This window comes from Ascaphus truei, chromosome 5 (genome assembly GCF_040206685.1).
Source record: "Ascaphus truei isolate aAscTru1 chromosome 5, aAscTru1.hap1, whole genome shotgun sequence".
Classification (NCBI taxonomy): Eukaryota; Metazoa; Chordata; class Amphibia; order Anura; family Ascaphidae; genus Ascaphus; species Ascaphus truei.
The window spans coordinates 292,065,413-292,080,997 of NC_134487.1; the positions used below are offsets into that span (position 1 = coordinate 292,065,413).

General features: G+C 45.8%; 1 protein-coding gene across 3 annotated transcripts in view; it reads right to left on the bottom strand.

Moving 5' to 3' along the window:
• Positions 1-14,934, bottom strand: part of LOC142496176 (uncharacterized) — a 50,999-nt gene extending 36,065 nt beyond the window's left edge. The window contains exons 1-4 of one of the 3 annotated variants that reach the window (XM_075602659.1): positions 14,754-14,934; positions 11,722-11,825; positions 11,433-11,547; positions 206-380 (exon numbers count right to left, since the gene is read on the bottom strand). In XM_075602659.1, the coding sequence (XP_075458774.1) occupies positions 206-380; positions 11,433-11,547; positions 11,722-11,825; positions 14,754-14,869 (510 nt within the window). In that variant the 5' untranslated portion in view covers positions 14,870-14,934. Of the gene's footprint in view, positions 1-205; positions 381-11,344; positions 11,548-11,721; positions 11,826-14,753 lie in introns of those variants that run through there. The other 2 variants (XM_075602658.1, XM_075602660.1) reach the window with 2 other exon arrangements.
• Between the last annotated feature and the right edge of the window lie 651 nt (positions 14,935-15,585).

Genomic DNA, 15,585 nt, shown 5'->3' on the forward strand with positions numbered 1-15,585 from the left:
TTTGTTTGCCATAAATTAACATTGCATGATTTCTAAAAGGGGGAAAAAAACAAAGGTGAAAAATCAATTTTTTTTTTATTTATAAAAATAATTATAGAGGGACTGAGGATTCAGTTTGGCTATGTACAGCTAAATTACACTGATCTGAACGCCATTGAACATGTTAATGTGACCACTGATTGTAGGGTGGGGTATGATGGAATACCTGGCTTAGAACGTACGGGAGGTCCCTCCGGGAGACTTTAACACAGTCTTTGCATCTTGCCAGGAACTGCAGCTCCTCCTCACTGAGGCCAATGTGAACACTGCCCCTTAAAATGCCAACCGTGGCCGGCACTGACCCATTTCTCCTAACTATTTCCTCCACTTCTTTGGCCATGCTGGAAATATGATAAAAGAGGATGAAGAGCATCAGTCTATAGACCTGGGTATCTATGATGTCTCACCTGGAAGTCACAGTTTTCATGAATGACGCTAAGCCAGGAGTGGGCAACTCCAGTCCTCAAGGGCAACCATCAGGTTTTCAGGATAAGCCTGCTTCAGCACAGGTGGCTCAATCATTGGCTCAGTCAAAGATTGAGCCACCTGTGCTGAAGCAGGCTTATCCTGAAAACCTGACCTGTTGGTGGTCCTTGGGTTCTGGAGTTGCCCACCCCTGCACTAAGCCCTTCACAGCCAGAGGGGCCAGAGAACACGTTATCCTGTGTAATTCATACCTAAAGTTGCCCATATTCCCATCCTGAACCTGAAATGGGGAGATAAGAGAGAGAGAGAGAGAGAGAGAGAGAGAACGCCTAGAATAGATTCTAAAGTTAATTAAATAAACTTAGCTTTTTTATATATATATATTGTGACAGAGTCACTCTCTCTGGCGGCGCGCCCGCCCTGCGCCACGCTCCTCGTGCGCGCGCACGCTAACGAACACAAGCAGCATCAGCTGTGTTACATCTGCAGCCAATCCAGCACTACCCTATCGGATGGTGGCTTATGTGTGAGGTCATCATCTGCTGGTTCCCGATTGGTGCTTTCCCCTTTAAATGCCTTCCTGTTTCACTTTCACTTTGCTGAGCTCGCTGCTTGAAGATTGTTGCAGTGCCTTGTCTGAACCTGTGCCTTGACCCTTGCTTTTACCCAGACCCGCCTCTTCTCTAACCCTGAACTTCGGCTTGCCTTTGGACTCCTGCTCTCTCCTCTCCCTGACCTCGGCTTACGGATATCGACCACTCTTCTCTCTCCAACCCCGGATCATGGCAAGTACCACGACATACCCGAGCTCTCCTTCCCCGACCCGGCTTCACGACTCTGGCTACGCACTCCGGACCTGGCTCTGTGGTTGTAGGGCGGCGGTTATATACATCCCCACCTCAGCCCCGTGGTCTAGTCCTGTTTGTGGTGAGCGCAGCGTGACAACTATATAATAAACTTGTATTGTCTAGGTTTTCTGTGTAACGGTCACACCCCCACCCAATCTCATATTGGCCCCTGTGGGTGTAATCTGCTCCCAATTACATGTATGTGTGTTGTGGTGCACCTGCTGGGAACAGGACTCCTGAGTCTCCCGCGGGTTGGTAATGGGGAATATCACCATGACAGGCGTCTGAGGTAGTGTTCTGAGTCCTACTCACATTTGGTACAGTGCCTCCACCCCATCAGGATCCCTACGACAGCAGGGAGGAGTATCTGACAGGGAACTCCTTGGTGCATCTTCCTGGGGAATAACTCCAAACTCACTCAGGAAGGATCTCTTGAACCAGGGCATCTTTAATAGCATGTTACGTGGCAGACTGCCCATCATAGCGGCCGACACTTAGCCGCTCATTTCGTTGAGGTACTCCATGCAGAAGGTTCCTCCTCTCTTAATTGAGTTGCTCTCCACCTCTCCCCTAAGGGAGATCACCAGCTGTGCCAGGTCCCTGGACACAGTGTGTATTCAGCTTGTCACTTGCCCCTCCGACCAGCAGAGCTTAACCTTGAACCTCACACTCTTAGGCCGAGTCCATACAAGGACAGGCCGTGCTGAGGCGTGCGGACGCTCAGCGCTGAGCCCCTGCATGCTCAATGAGGATGCCTTGAGAGGGGGCTCACGCGAGCGTCCGCAGGTGTGCGGAGGCTTTGGAGTTTTCAGCCGACCGCCAAGCTATTTTTCAGCGCGCTGTCGGCTAAAAACCTCCAAAGAGAGTGGGGCTGCGTCAACGTCACGGCGCCGTGACGTCGACGTCAGTGCGTCGCGGGCGATTGGCCCAGCGACGTTACTGCCCCGCCTCCCTCAGTCTCCCCCCACCTCCGATCGCGGACGCTGGCTCGCCTGTATGTGGAATCGCACAGCTTCTGCAGGCGAGCCTCAGCGTCCGCGCGGTTCAACCAGGCTCCCCCCCTCTATGGCCCGGGCCTTAGAACTGACTAAGAACAGTTAAACCAACTCACTAACTTTAGGCAGTGCTGTGTAATATATAGACTCCAGAAAGACCCACCTCTGTGTCACTAACAGTGGACACAAAGCATGCTGTCACTTCCTTTGCTACATATGACACTTCACCAGGTTTTAAGGGCAAACCTCCATGATCACTACTGGCAACCCTGCCTTCTTACCAGGTCTACTGCCAGCAAGAGAGAGATCTGTACACCAATTTTACACATGGCTACATCTGTCTCCCTCTCCTCTCCAACAAAGGCCTCTTTACTGGGTCTATATGGGTGCAAGTCCAGGACTTAAATAAACTGATATAATGTGACCTTAACTCTACTGTAAGGAGATCAATTACAGACATTATATTGAAATACAATCACCTTTGTGAATAAGTCACTGGAAGGAATACAGTCTGATTCTGTCTCTGATTCATGCTTGCAAATATTAAGTCAAAGTTTTTGTTCAGTAACTGTTTCAGTAACATTCTAGGCCCCAGAAATAACAGGTGGAATGTTGGCAGAATTAAGTTTGTCTTGTTTCTGATGGCCTAGGCATGTAAGGGGTTAAACTTAGACATGTAATGGGTTAACTAATAATGATTACTCTACTGTAATGGTAAATAGCTTGTTTTTGTTTGAGGATCGGTCTTAGATCCCGCCCCCGCGACAGGTCATGTGACGGCACAGGTAAATCACCTCAAGCCAAGGAAGCTACGCGCAAGCGCTGCACTATCAGGCAAGGGGATACCACAGGGTTCGGGTTTAGGCTCCGCCCCTGCGACACGTCCCGTGATTACACGGGTAACGCGCCACTCGCGGAGGAAACTACACACAGGCGTTGCGCTACCAGGATCCCGTGAGGGATTAATTCCAACACGCAGTGCTGACCCAGGATCACTTGACATTCTGCACCTGCACCACACTCCGCCCCCTGATTACCGTGTGGGCGGATGATGTTAGCAGTGGCAGCTGCGTACACCCTGCTCATTGGCTATCAGGCCTTTATATGCTCTCCAATCCCTCTTGCAAATTGGCTGAGCATAATCTTCGTTCGTAACGTAGTGCTTACCCAAGCATCCTGCTGTCTTGTCCTGTTGCCTTGTGCATTCTGCGCCTGTCTTGTTCTCCTAGTGTTTTGACCTCGGCTTGTACCTGGACCCCTGACTTCTCCAATCCTAGACATCGGCTTGCATCTGGACCTCTACCTTCTCTACCCCTGCACCCCGGCTATCCTCAATGACCATCCGACTTCTCCAACCCTTGACCACGGCAAGTATCATGACTATTCTAACTTCTCCAACCCTGACCCGGCTATACGACTATCACACTGCACTCTGGGCGCGGTCTCGCGGCTGGAGGTCGGTGTACCTTAACATCCCCACCTCAGCCTCACGGTTCCATCCTGTTTGTGGTGAGCACCCGTTACAGTATACTCAGCCCTACAAACATGGACCCCGCTGAAGTGTGTCGAGTCTTGAGCACACACACCACCATGTTTGACAGACTGGAAAACTATCTGGAGCAAAATAACCAACATATGGAGCTACTCCAACAGACAGTTCAATCCATTACTGATCAGACGCGTCCCTCTTTCCACTCCGTTTCCTCTGCGACGCCTGTCCCTGCACCCATTCCTTTGGCCACAGCTTCCGAACCACGACTGCCTACACCCAACCGCTATGGCGGTGATCCGCATGGCTGTCGCGGTTTTCTTAACCAGTGCTTCATCCAATTTGAACTGATGCCTTCTTGTTTCATGTCTCGGCGATCTAAGGTGGCATATATCGACCTGTCTCCCTCCTGCCTTTTGCCTCTAAACTCCTTGAACATCTTGTATTCTCTAGCTTGCTCCATTTTCTCAACACATATTCTCTCCTAGACCCTCTACAATCTGGCTTCCGCACTGCTCACTCCACGGAAACAGCCCTCACTAAAATAACTGACGACCTCCATGCTGCCAAAGACAGAGGTCATTACACTCTGCTCATATTACTCGACCTCTCTGCAGCATTTGACACCGTGGACCACCCTCTTCTCCTTCACATTCTCCATACTCTTGGTATTCGGAACAAAGCTCTATCCTGGATCTCATCCTACCTCTCCCATCGTACTTTCAGTGTCTCTTCTGCTAACACCTCCTCCTCCTCTATTGATCTCTCTGTGGGGGTACCCCAGGGCTCTGTCCTGGGACCTCTTCTCTTTTCTCTGTATACACTCTCTCTAGGTGACCTAATAACATCTTTTGGGTTTAAATATCACCTCTATGCTGACGACACACAAATATACTTTTCAACACCCGACCTTACACCTGCTGTACTAACCAAAGTTTCTGAATGTCTCTGCTATATCATCCTGGATGGCCCTCCGCCGCCTTAAACTCAACATGGCTAAAACAGAGCTCCTCATACTTCCTCCCAAACCTGGCCCTACTACCTCCTTCCACATTACTGTTGGAACTACGGTCATTCACCCAGTAGCCCAAGCACGCTGCCATGGGGTCACACTCGACTCCTCTTTCACATTCGCCCCTCACATTCAAAACATTTCTAAAACCTGTCACTTTTTCCTCCGCAATATAATAAAGATACGCCCTTTCCTCTGTTGCTCGACTGCTAAGAGTCTGACTCAGGCCCTCATTCTCTCCCATCTTGATTACTGTGACCTCCTGCTGTGCGGCCTTCCTGCCTCTCACCTGTCTCCCCTTCAATCTATCCTAAACGCTGCTGCCAGAATCACTCTACTCTTTCCGAGATCTGTCTCAGCATCTCCCCTCATGAAATCCCTCTCCTGGCTTCCGATCAAATCCCGCATCTCACACTCCATTCTTCTCCTCACTTTTAATAAAGCTTTACACTCTTCTGCCCCTCCTTACATCTCAGCCCTAATTTCTCGTTATGCACCATCCAGACTCTTGCGTTCTTCTCAAGGATGTCTTCTTTCTACCCCCTTTGTATCTAAAGCCCTCTCCCTCCTTAAACCTTTTTCGCTGACTGCCCCACACCTCTGGAATGCCCTTCCCCTCAGTACCCGACTAGCACCCTCTCTATCCACCTTTAAGACTCACCTTAAGACACACTTGCTTAAAGAAGCATATGAATAGCACTGTGGATATTCTGAACACATGATATATAAAGCTTGGCCCCCTGCAGACGCACTTATCAGAACTCCCTCCTACTGTCTCTGTACGTTCTTCCTACCTACCAATTAGACTGTAAGCTCCTCGGGGCAGGGACCTCTTCCTTGATGTCTAAAGCACTTATTCCCATGATCTGTTATTTATTTGATTACCACGTGTATTACTGCTGTGAAGCGCTATGTACATTAATGGCGCTATATAAATAAAGACATACAATACAATACATAATTTCTTTGTTGATTGATGACACTCTGGCGTGGGCTTCACCCATCTGGGAACAGAGGTCGGACCTCACCAGCGACATCGCATGCTTCACCAAGGACTTCCGCAGAGTATTCGACACACCCGGACACAAGGTAACTGCTGCCTCATCACTTTTACATATCTTCCAAGGTAGCCGTCCCGTGGCCCAGTACGCACTCGAGTTTCAGACCACAGCTGCGAAGACCGGTTGGAATGATGACGTGTTAATAGCAGCCTTCTGGCAAGGCCTGTCCGAGAATCTGAAGGACGAACTCGCTGCACAGGAACGTCCCACAGAACTGGAGGAGCTTGTCGCCCTATGCATCCAGGTGGACCAGCGGCTACAGGAAAGATGAGCTGAAAGAACCCGGCGTAAGCAAGTATACAGCCTTTTCACAGTCCTTACACAGGGGCTCTCAATCCTTCTCCGCCGGACCTGGAAGAACCCATGCAACTATCGGCCAGCATAAAACAACGCAGATGCAATGCCAGACTCTGTCTATATTGCGGTAACATCGGACATCAGGTACTTGCTTGCCCCTCTAAATCGGGAATCACCAAGTCCCAGTGAGAGCCGGGAGAATAACACTGGGAACATTATCTTCTTCTCCTTCCAAAAAAATGCCAACCAGGCTGTTAATCCCCATCACACTAATCGGTGATACTTTCAAGACCACCACACAGGCTTTTCTGGACTCCAGGTCAGGGGGTAATTTCATTGACCAGGAATTCACGGAAAGAAATAAAATTCCCTTGGTACACAAGAATTATTCATTAGGACTGGAGGCTAATGACGGTCGACCCTTACAACCTGCCTTTATATCTCTGCAAACCATTAACTTTCAGTTGCAGACAGGAAAGCTTCACACAGAGAGGATCCAATTGGATGTCATCCATACCCCTACAGTCGACGTCATTCTTGGACTTCCATGGCTGTAAGTGCATAACCCTCGGATAAACTGGACTGAATCAGAGCCCTTCCAATGGAGCTCTCATTGCTCTGTTTCTTCCAAAAAACTATGCGGGGTTTCAGTACCGGAACAGGTACACAAACAGTTACCTGAAATCTACTCAGTTTCAGGATGTATTCAACAGGGCACAATCTGAGGAACTACCGCCTCACCGGGCATTCGACTGTCCCATCAATCTATTGCCCGGCTCAGTTCCCCCGCGAGGATGTTCCTACCCGTTATCTCCTCCTAAAACCAAGGCCATGAAGGAATACATTCAAGAGAACTTACAAAAGAGATTCATCCGGAAGTCCTCGTCCCCAGCAGGTGCGGGTTTTTTCTTTGTAAAGAAAAAGGATGGATCTCTCAGACCCTGCATCGATTACCGGGGACTTAACAAGATCACGATAAAGAACCGGTACCCCTTACCGTTCATTTCGGAACTTTTTGATAGACTGCAGGGGTCCACAATCGTCACCAAGTTGAACTTACGGGGAGCTTACAATCTAGTAAGAATCCGCCAGGGGGACGAGTGGAAGACAGCCTTTAACACCCGGGATGGACATTACCAATACCTTGTTATGCCATTCGGACTTTGTAATGCTTTAGCTGTATTCCAGGACTTTGTTAACAAAGTTTTCAGAGACCTTCTTGACCAATACATCATTGTCTACCTAGATGATATCTTAATCTTCTCCAAGGCCGTACGGGAACATTCTAGTCATGTAAAACAGATACTTCAACGTCTACGGGAGAATCATCTATTTGCTAAATTAGATAAGTGTCACTTTCATCAGACCACGACGGCGTTTTTAGGTTACATAATCTCTGATACTGGTCTTGCCATGGACCCAGCCAAGGTAAAAGCAGTTCTGGAGCAGATCCCGCGTTATGGCCTCCTACAGCTTTCAAGCATTCGAGAGACTGAAAACAGCCTTCGTACAGTTCCTGTTCTCGTGCACCCGGAACTAGGATTACCCTTCACCCTTGAAGTGGATGCACCTGATGTCGGGGCCGGAGCAGTATTGTCCCAGAGGAAGACGCCTCAGGCCAAACTTCAACCGTGTGATTTCTTCTTCAATAAATTTTCTTAGGCCGAACAAAACTATGATGTAGGCAATCGTGAACTCCTGCCCACCAAAATGGCTTTAGAGAAATGGAGGCATTTGTTCGAGGGCACTGAAAATCCAGTCACCATACTTACGGATCAGAAAAATCTCCTATACATTGAAGGCGCTCATCAGTTGGGGTCACGACAAGCACGATGGTTACTTTTTTTTTTTGGTTCAATTTTATTATTTCGTATCTACCAGGATCAAAGAACGTGAAGGCAGATGCCATCTCGTCAATTTCTGGTGGAAGACAAGGCTGAGGACCAAGAGAAAACTCTACTTCCCCCATTATGCATAATTTCCGCTAATACCTTTGATTCCTTGGAGAACATCACTCAAGGTCTGTCTGAGATTCCTGAGGGCCTCGAAGTCCCAGACGTCTTTTCACTGCACCAGCATATCATAGGAAGCTACAGGAATGGGGTAATTCGTCCAAGAGCTCCGGACATCCAGGTACTAGGAGAACCATCGACCTTCTGGAACTGACCTTTTGGTGGCTGAGAATGCGGGAGATAAAGGAATTTGTCACCGCGTGTCCCACATGTGCTCAAAATAAGACTCCCCATAGCAGACCCACAGGGTTGCTCCAGCCTCTTCCGATTCCAGATCGCCCGTGGAATTACCGATATCCAAAAGGTATGAATACCATCCTGGTAGTGGAAGACCGATTCTCCAAACAAGCCAATTTCATTCTCCTTATGGGACTACCCAAGGCCCTCAAATTATCAGAGGTATTCATCAAAGAGGTCTTTCGTCTCCATGGGGTGCCCCAAGTTATTTTCTCGGATAGGGGGACTCAATTAATCTCAAAATGTTGGCAGGCTTTTGCCGACAATTAGGGATCTCTCTCCACTTCCGGTTATCATCCTCAGACCAATGGTCAGACAGAACGGACAAATCAATCACTAGAACAATTCATCCGATCCTTTATTTCAGATACCCAGGACAACTGGACAGATCTCTTGCCTTGGGCCGAATTCTCTCACAACAACTTACATAGTGAGTCGACAATGGATTCTCCGTTCTTTACCAATGATAGGTTTCACACTTCAGCTCTTCCCACTACAGGACCCAGATTCGGGGTGCCAGCAGCGGACAACAGGATTCTGCAACTACAAAACTCATGGGAAAAGATACACGAGAATCTCAAAAAAGCAGTATCCATGCAGAAAAAACAAGTGGATGAGCATCGACGTGAAACTCCAGCATACAATCCAGGGGAAAAGGTATGGCTGTCCACGAAAAATATTCGCCTGAAGGTACCCGCAGCAAAATTGGCATCTAGATATATTGGCCTATTTGCCATCATCGAGAAGGTCAATACGGTGGCCTACCGGTTTCGGTTGACAGCTTCCATGAGGATTCCATCTGTCTTTCACACTTCTCTCCTTAAACCATTTATACAGGACCCCCTGTCTTCTGCTCCGGTGTCACCTCGTGGAGGGACAACAAGAATTTGAAGTCCTGGATTCCAGGATAACCAGGGGAAGTCTCCAGTGTCTGGTCCATTGGAGGGGTTTTGGTCCCGAAGAGCGCTCTTGGATCCCCAGGGACCAATTACATGCTCCCAGGCTTGTTCGAGTCTTCCACTTGAAGTATCCCTTCAAACCATACTTGAAACACCCGGAGGTTTTTCCTGAAGAGGGGGGTACCCTCAACAACCACCCGACTTCTCCAACCCTTGACCACGGCGTGTATCAAGACTGTTCTAATTTCTCCAACCCTGACCCCGGCTATACGACTATCACATTGCATCAGGTACAAGGTCGGTGTACCTTAACATCCCCACCTCTGTCTCGCAGTTCCGTCCTGTTTTTGTGGTGAGCACCCGTTACATTTTGTATGTCAAATAGTTTAGTTCCCCTTTTTCCGCCTGTTCAGCTTCAAACAGTTTAGTTCCTCTTTTACAGTGACTGTCTTAGCGCTCACAACACCACGCAAAAGTCCAAAGATAAAGTTCATCAGTTGTAAGAAACAATCGTTAGGAGAAGCCCGAGCCAAAGTTTAAGGAAAATTAAATGCACTCACTCGGCAGCAACTAACCAGACGCCATTACGTGAGACACTGAGGAGAAGAATTACTTTGCTGAACATAACGTTATTGCACTTTCATTTTCCTTAAACGTAAACTTTGGCTCTGGCTTTTCGTCACTATTGCATTGTTTTCTTTTTCGGACTTGTGAGCGCTGTTAGCTCTTATTTAGTGACGAGTAGGACTGTGCTGCATTGTACCGGTGACATGTGTTGACTTTCTGGGGACCTTGTCTTGGGTGTATTTCGCCGTGTGTGGATACCACAGTGTAGGGATCACATATAATTCCTGTCATCAAAGAGTTTGTTTTATCCCAGGGTTTAAGGGAAGTACCACTGATCTTTTGTATCTCTGGGAACAGGCCTGAAGAAGGGGCTCACCCCCCGAAACATTGCACCCCTTATTTCCCTGTATCCCCTCTTTTCCTTGTCTTTCCTTCCCCTACCCTGGTTTCCTCCCTCTCCTTGTGTTGCATTCCCTTCAGATATTCTTTATGTTGTTTACACTTGAGACTGACGTGAACATTATACATTACACTTTCCACAAACTTCAGTGTGCTTATGTTTACACATATGATATTAAAACTTGATTTGGCTTGTCCCTATATTTTTCCTTGAATCCTTATTTAGTGTTGGGAACTTCCCTATTTTCTCAAATATTTAACATTCCAGTGGTTTTGCTAGGGGAGGCTCACCCCTACTGTTCTATGAGAAGGGTATTTAAGCTTTGTCTTGGGAGCAGGGGGGCAGAACCTCATCCCGGGACAAGGCTAACGGTGAAGCCCCTTGTGTCTGGGAATACGCGATCGCAGATTTACTTTTCCTAACTGCCAGACACCTGAGCAGAGGTGTAGGTGCTACCCTGGTAAAACCGTGCGTGTGATATCCTGACGCTGTGACTCGAAGCTAAGTATTTCAATAAACAATATTTGACTACCCATTGGTGTGGGCGTGTCCATGTGTGTACTCGTGGGTGATATTGACAATCCGAATAAGCATTTCTATCAGTAAATTTTGAATAAGTATTTCCTGTCAGAACAGGCACTAAACACTAAAACCCGGTTTTAGGTAATGTTATTTGCTCTGAATGAAAGGAGCTTAGTGAATCTGGCCCCATTTGTGTTTTTTTTTTATGTTTGACAATATGGGCCATACAACATGAGACCTCTAAGTTCCAGAGGTAAAAAGTGAACAAAAATTTAAGCAACAAAGATCATGGCCAGTCAGTAAATGCAACATGGAGGGGAAAATGTTACAATGTTGATGTGTTCCTCTGGATGGCCCAAGTGATCTCTTATACTGGGATTGAAATATTTAAACATTAATATCTCCAGAACTGGGGCGTTCCAAGAGAAACTGTTATAGTCATAGAGCAGGAGACCACCTGGCGCTCTTGTTTATGCCCTCGTTGGTACCATCCACTATTACAGCCCTGAGCCAACATCAGCAGATAACTACAATACATACATAATGATAATTCCCTCTTGGTGAGTAAATGTTTGGTTACAGATGGAATGCACTGGACGAGAGCAAAGCAGCTTCCCACATTGCAGACCTGATGTTGTGTGGATAAGGCATTCCATGTGTTATGATTGTGCTCTCCAGGGCTACGACTGGCTCTCCTTCATCCAAAGCTTCCTGTACGTTGGGGTGAATCCTGAAGGAAGAGCCTGGACAGAAGACAAGTATGCAAACATGTGATTGCTACCACTCGGGGAATTGTCTCTTATCTGTACTTGGCAGAATGAGTTTTAAAGCACCAAGTCATGCTGGAAGGATAAATGAACGTCTATATGGGATCCTCACAGTTGATGGATGTCTTATTATTTCATCTCCGTACTTACCGTGGAGCAGTCTGCACTCCGCCACAGCACCACTCGCTCTGATTGCTGCATTGGATAGTTCAACAGGGCGTCTCCTTACGGCAGAGGCCAACATCACAATCACCCTGGGAGTAAGGAATACAAGGACCATTAGCAGCGGAATGTTCATGTCACATCAGAGGTGGTTGTAGACATAACAATAAGTGAATTCTCGGACCTCTAAGCAGTACCACTATACTCTACCACTGACTTCCGTTTAATTCGTTTTTAATTTACCTATGTAACATGCCTATTAAAGTATATTGACTTTAATTAAATTAAATCAAGCATCCAAATCAGTTTTCTAACCACGAGCGCTGGGATTGGCCCAGCCTTGAAGTGATTACTTCTTAAACACATGTTAAAGCCCGGATACCCAGTGTGGGATTTGAATACATAATCCACAATGTGGCCATCTGGAATGGAAATAATGAAAGGTGCCTTCCAATGAGCTAGACTGCATCGTTACTTAATATTGTAATAAGAGTTTTGTAGTACAATATTCAAATCTTCTTAAAGCAGCAGCCTGCAATGATATATATATATATATATATATATATATATATATATATATATATATATATATATATACATATATATATACATATACATATACATATACATATACACACACACACACACACATAAGACATGTGAATGTGCTCTCAAGTGTTACATAGTTACATAGTAGATGAGGTTGAAAAAGACTTCCGTCCATCAAGTTCAACGTATGCTAAATTTAGCCAACAGATATAGGATAAAATATCTATACTTATTGATCCAGAGGAAGGCAAACAAAAAATCCCAGAGTCATATCATCCAATGATATCTCATAAGGGGAAAAATAAATTCCTTCCTGCCTCCAAGAATTGGCAATCAGATTAATCCCTGGATCAACATCCTTCCCATGTATACTTATTTGGTATATCCCTGTATACCTTTCCTATCCATCAAGGATTCCCCCAATTTATCCCCATTTAATTTGTAATTCGCCTTTTTATTCTTGCATCCCAAATGCATAACCTTACATTTATCTGTATTAAACCTCATCTGCCATTTACCTGCCCACGTTTCCAGTCTCTCCAAGTCCTTCTGACGAGAATTTACATCCTGCTCTGATTCTATTACCTTACACAATTTAGTATCATCAGCAAAGATGGAGACTTTGGTATTGAGAGCAACCTCAAGGTAATTAATAAACAAGTTAAAAAGCAGGGGTCCCAGTACCGATCCCTGAGGTACTCCACTCACGACTTTAGCCCAACCTGAAAAAGTTATATTTATGACAACCCTGTGTTGTCTGTCCTTTAATCAGTTTTCAATCCAGGTGCATATATTATTACTGAGTCCAATTTTATTTATTTTGTACACCAACCTCTTGTGTGGAACCGTATCAAAAGCATTTGCAAAATCTAAGTAGACCACATCAACTGCATTACCCTGGTCTAAATTCCTACTTACCTCCTCAAGAAACAAATAAGGTTAGTTTAGCATGATCTATCCTTCATAAATCCATGCTGACTATTACTAATAATTTTGTTTTCCATTAGGTATTCCTAAATATTATCCCGTATTAAACCTTCAAGTAGCTTCTCGACTATTGAAGTCAGGCTTACAGGTCTGTAATTCCCCGGTTGTGATCTAGCTCCCTTTTTAAATATAGGCACCACATCTGCTTTACGCCAATCTTGTGGTAATGAGCTTGTGGAAAGGGAGTCCTTGAATATTAAATATAATGGTTTGGCTATTACTGAGCTTAACTCCTTGAGAACTCTTGGATGCATGTCATCTGGGCCAGGTGCCTTATTTACTTTAATGTTTTACTTAAAACGTGATGGTACACATACATAAATACACACACACACTTTAAGTGGGTGAAAAAGGCGACGGCAACGCGAATTCGCCCAAAAACAAAAGCATTGCCGCTGCTGCATGTGCTTATAGTGCATGCGATGGCGACAAGCGACGGAGCAACGTCACCATCGCGAAAACTCGCCGCCAGCAAAATTTGATTTGTTCAAGGGCCGTCGCGTCACGTGACGGCCCTTGAACAAATCAAATTGCGGGAATCCCGCGATGCGGCCGACCGGCGAAACATAACTTTCGCCGGTGGCGACGGCGACGTCACCCATCGTGTCGCCGTCGCCGGCACTATAGGCAAAGCCTTAGACAGGTCTGCAGCAAGTCATTCTGGGAAATGACATGCAAATGAGCACACAATGTGATGAGAGAGAGAGAATAAATATATATATATATATATATATATTTATATATATATATATACGAGACACAGCTATTCTCCGTTGTGGGTTCCCTTTTCTAGATATAATTTAAAGCAGCAGTCCCAGCTGCTCTTTTTTTTAATTCTTTTTTTTTTTTTTTAACCAATTATTTTTTACAGGATAGTAACTTGCGGGTTTCTGTAAATGAACTTCAGACCCCCTGGATTCCAAAATACTTACCATTTGAAGGTACCAACGTTCAGTCCCCTCCAAAGCAAACAAAACAACTGTTTACATCTCGATAATAAAAATAATAATAAAGAGATCCCTCACATCTCATTGGAAGGAGTTTAACTGGTTTGGCAGAGTTTCTGGGGGGGCTTCTGAGATCTAATGGGTTTGACGTACACAGTGAATGAGACCACGAATCCTCTCATTCTACTCCTATGTCCATTTAATGCTGTGCTCTTCAAAAAGGGATCTATGTACGTATGTATGTACGTATGTATGTATGTATGTATGTACGTATGTATGTATGTATGTATGTCTTTATTTATACAGCACCATGCATGTACATAGCGCTTCACAGCAGTAATACACGTGACTAATAATATAGCACATAATGGGAATAAGATGTTGAGACATAAAAGTGACATTAGGAAAAGGAGTCCCTGCCCCGAAGAGCTTACAATCTAAGTGGTAAGTAGGAAGAACGTACAGAGACAGTAGGTGGGTGTTATGGAGGTAAAAGTTAATCTGGAGGCCACAGCTTTGTTAAGGTCCCATTCTTACCTCTTTGGTTCAGCCACACAAGGGGGGTTGCTGGTGTGGGCTGCACTAAACGTGTTGCGTACAGGGGGCGGGGCCAGCCAGAACCCCCCTCCTCCCCAGCGTGTGCTCTCTGTCATTCCAAGTACAGATACGGTGGCTCCTGGCTTATCATTAACAGCAAAAGCAGATGTCCTGATAGGCACCCTGCCTGCTTCCTAACATAGACTGGGAGGGGGAGGGCACCCTGCTCTGATGTAGGGTCTGCATTACATACATAGTACCAGCGTGAAACTTCTTCACTGATGTAGTAACAGAGGAGGGAGAGGGAGGAGGGGGTATGATACCTTTTATTGAGGGAGGAGGGGGTATGATACCTTTTATTGAGGGAGGAGGGGGTGTGATACCTTTTATTGAGGGAGGAGGGGGTGTGATACCTTTTATTGAGGGAGGAGGGGGTATGATACCTTTTATTGAGGGAGGAGGGGGTATGAAACCTTTTATTGAGGGAGGAGGGGTATGATACCTTTTATTGAGGGAGGAGGGGGTGTGATACCTTTTATTGAACCAACAAGTAGTTGAAATGTTACAAGCTTTCGAAACTCTCAGGGGCCTTGTACGGCAGAAATACAGAAACAAAATGTATTTATTTATCAAATGTGTTACCAGGAAGTAATACATTGAGAGTTACCTTTTGTTTTCATGTATGTCCTGGGCACAGAGCTATGGTTACAAATACATAGTTACATAAGTGAGAAAGGTTATACATTATATACAAGACATTGCATGCCCAGTAAGAGATAATATATGTTACAGACCAGATTAACTGTTACATATACCTATAACATATACTGGG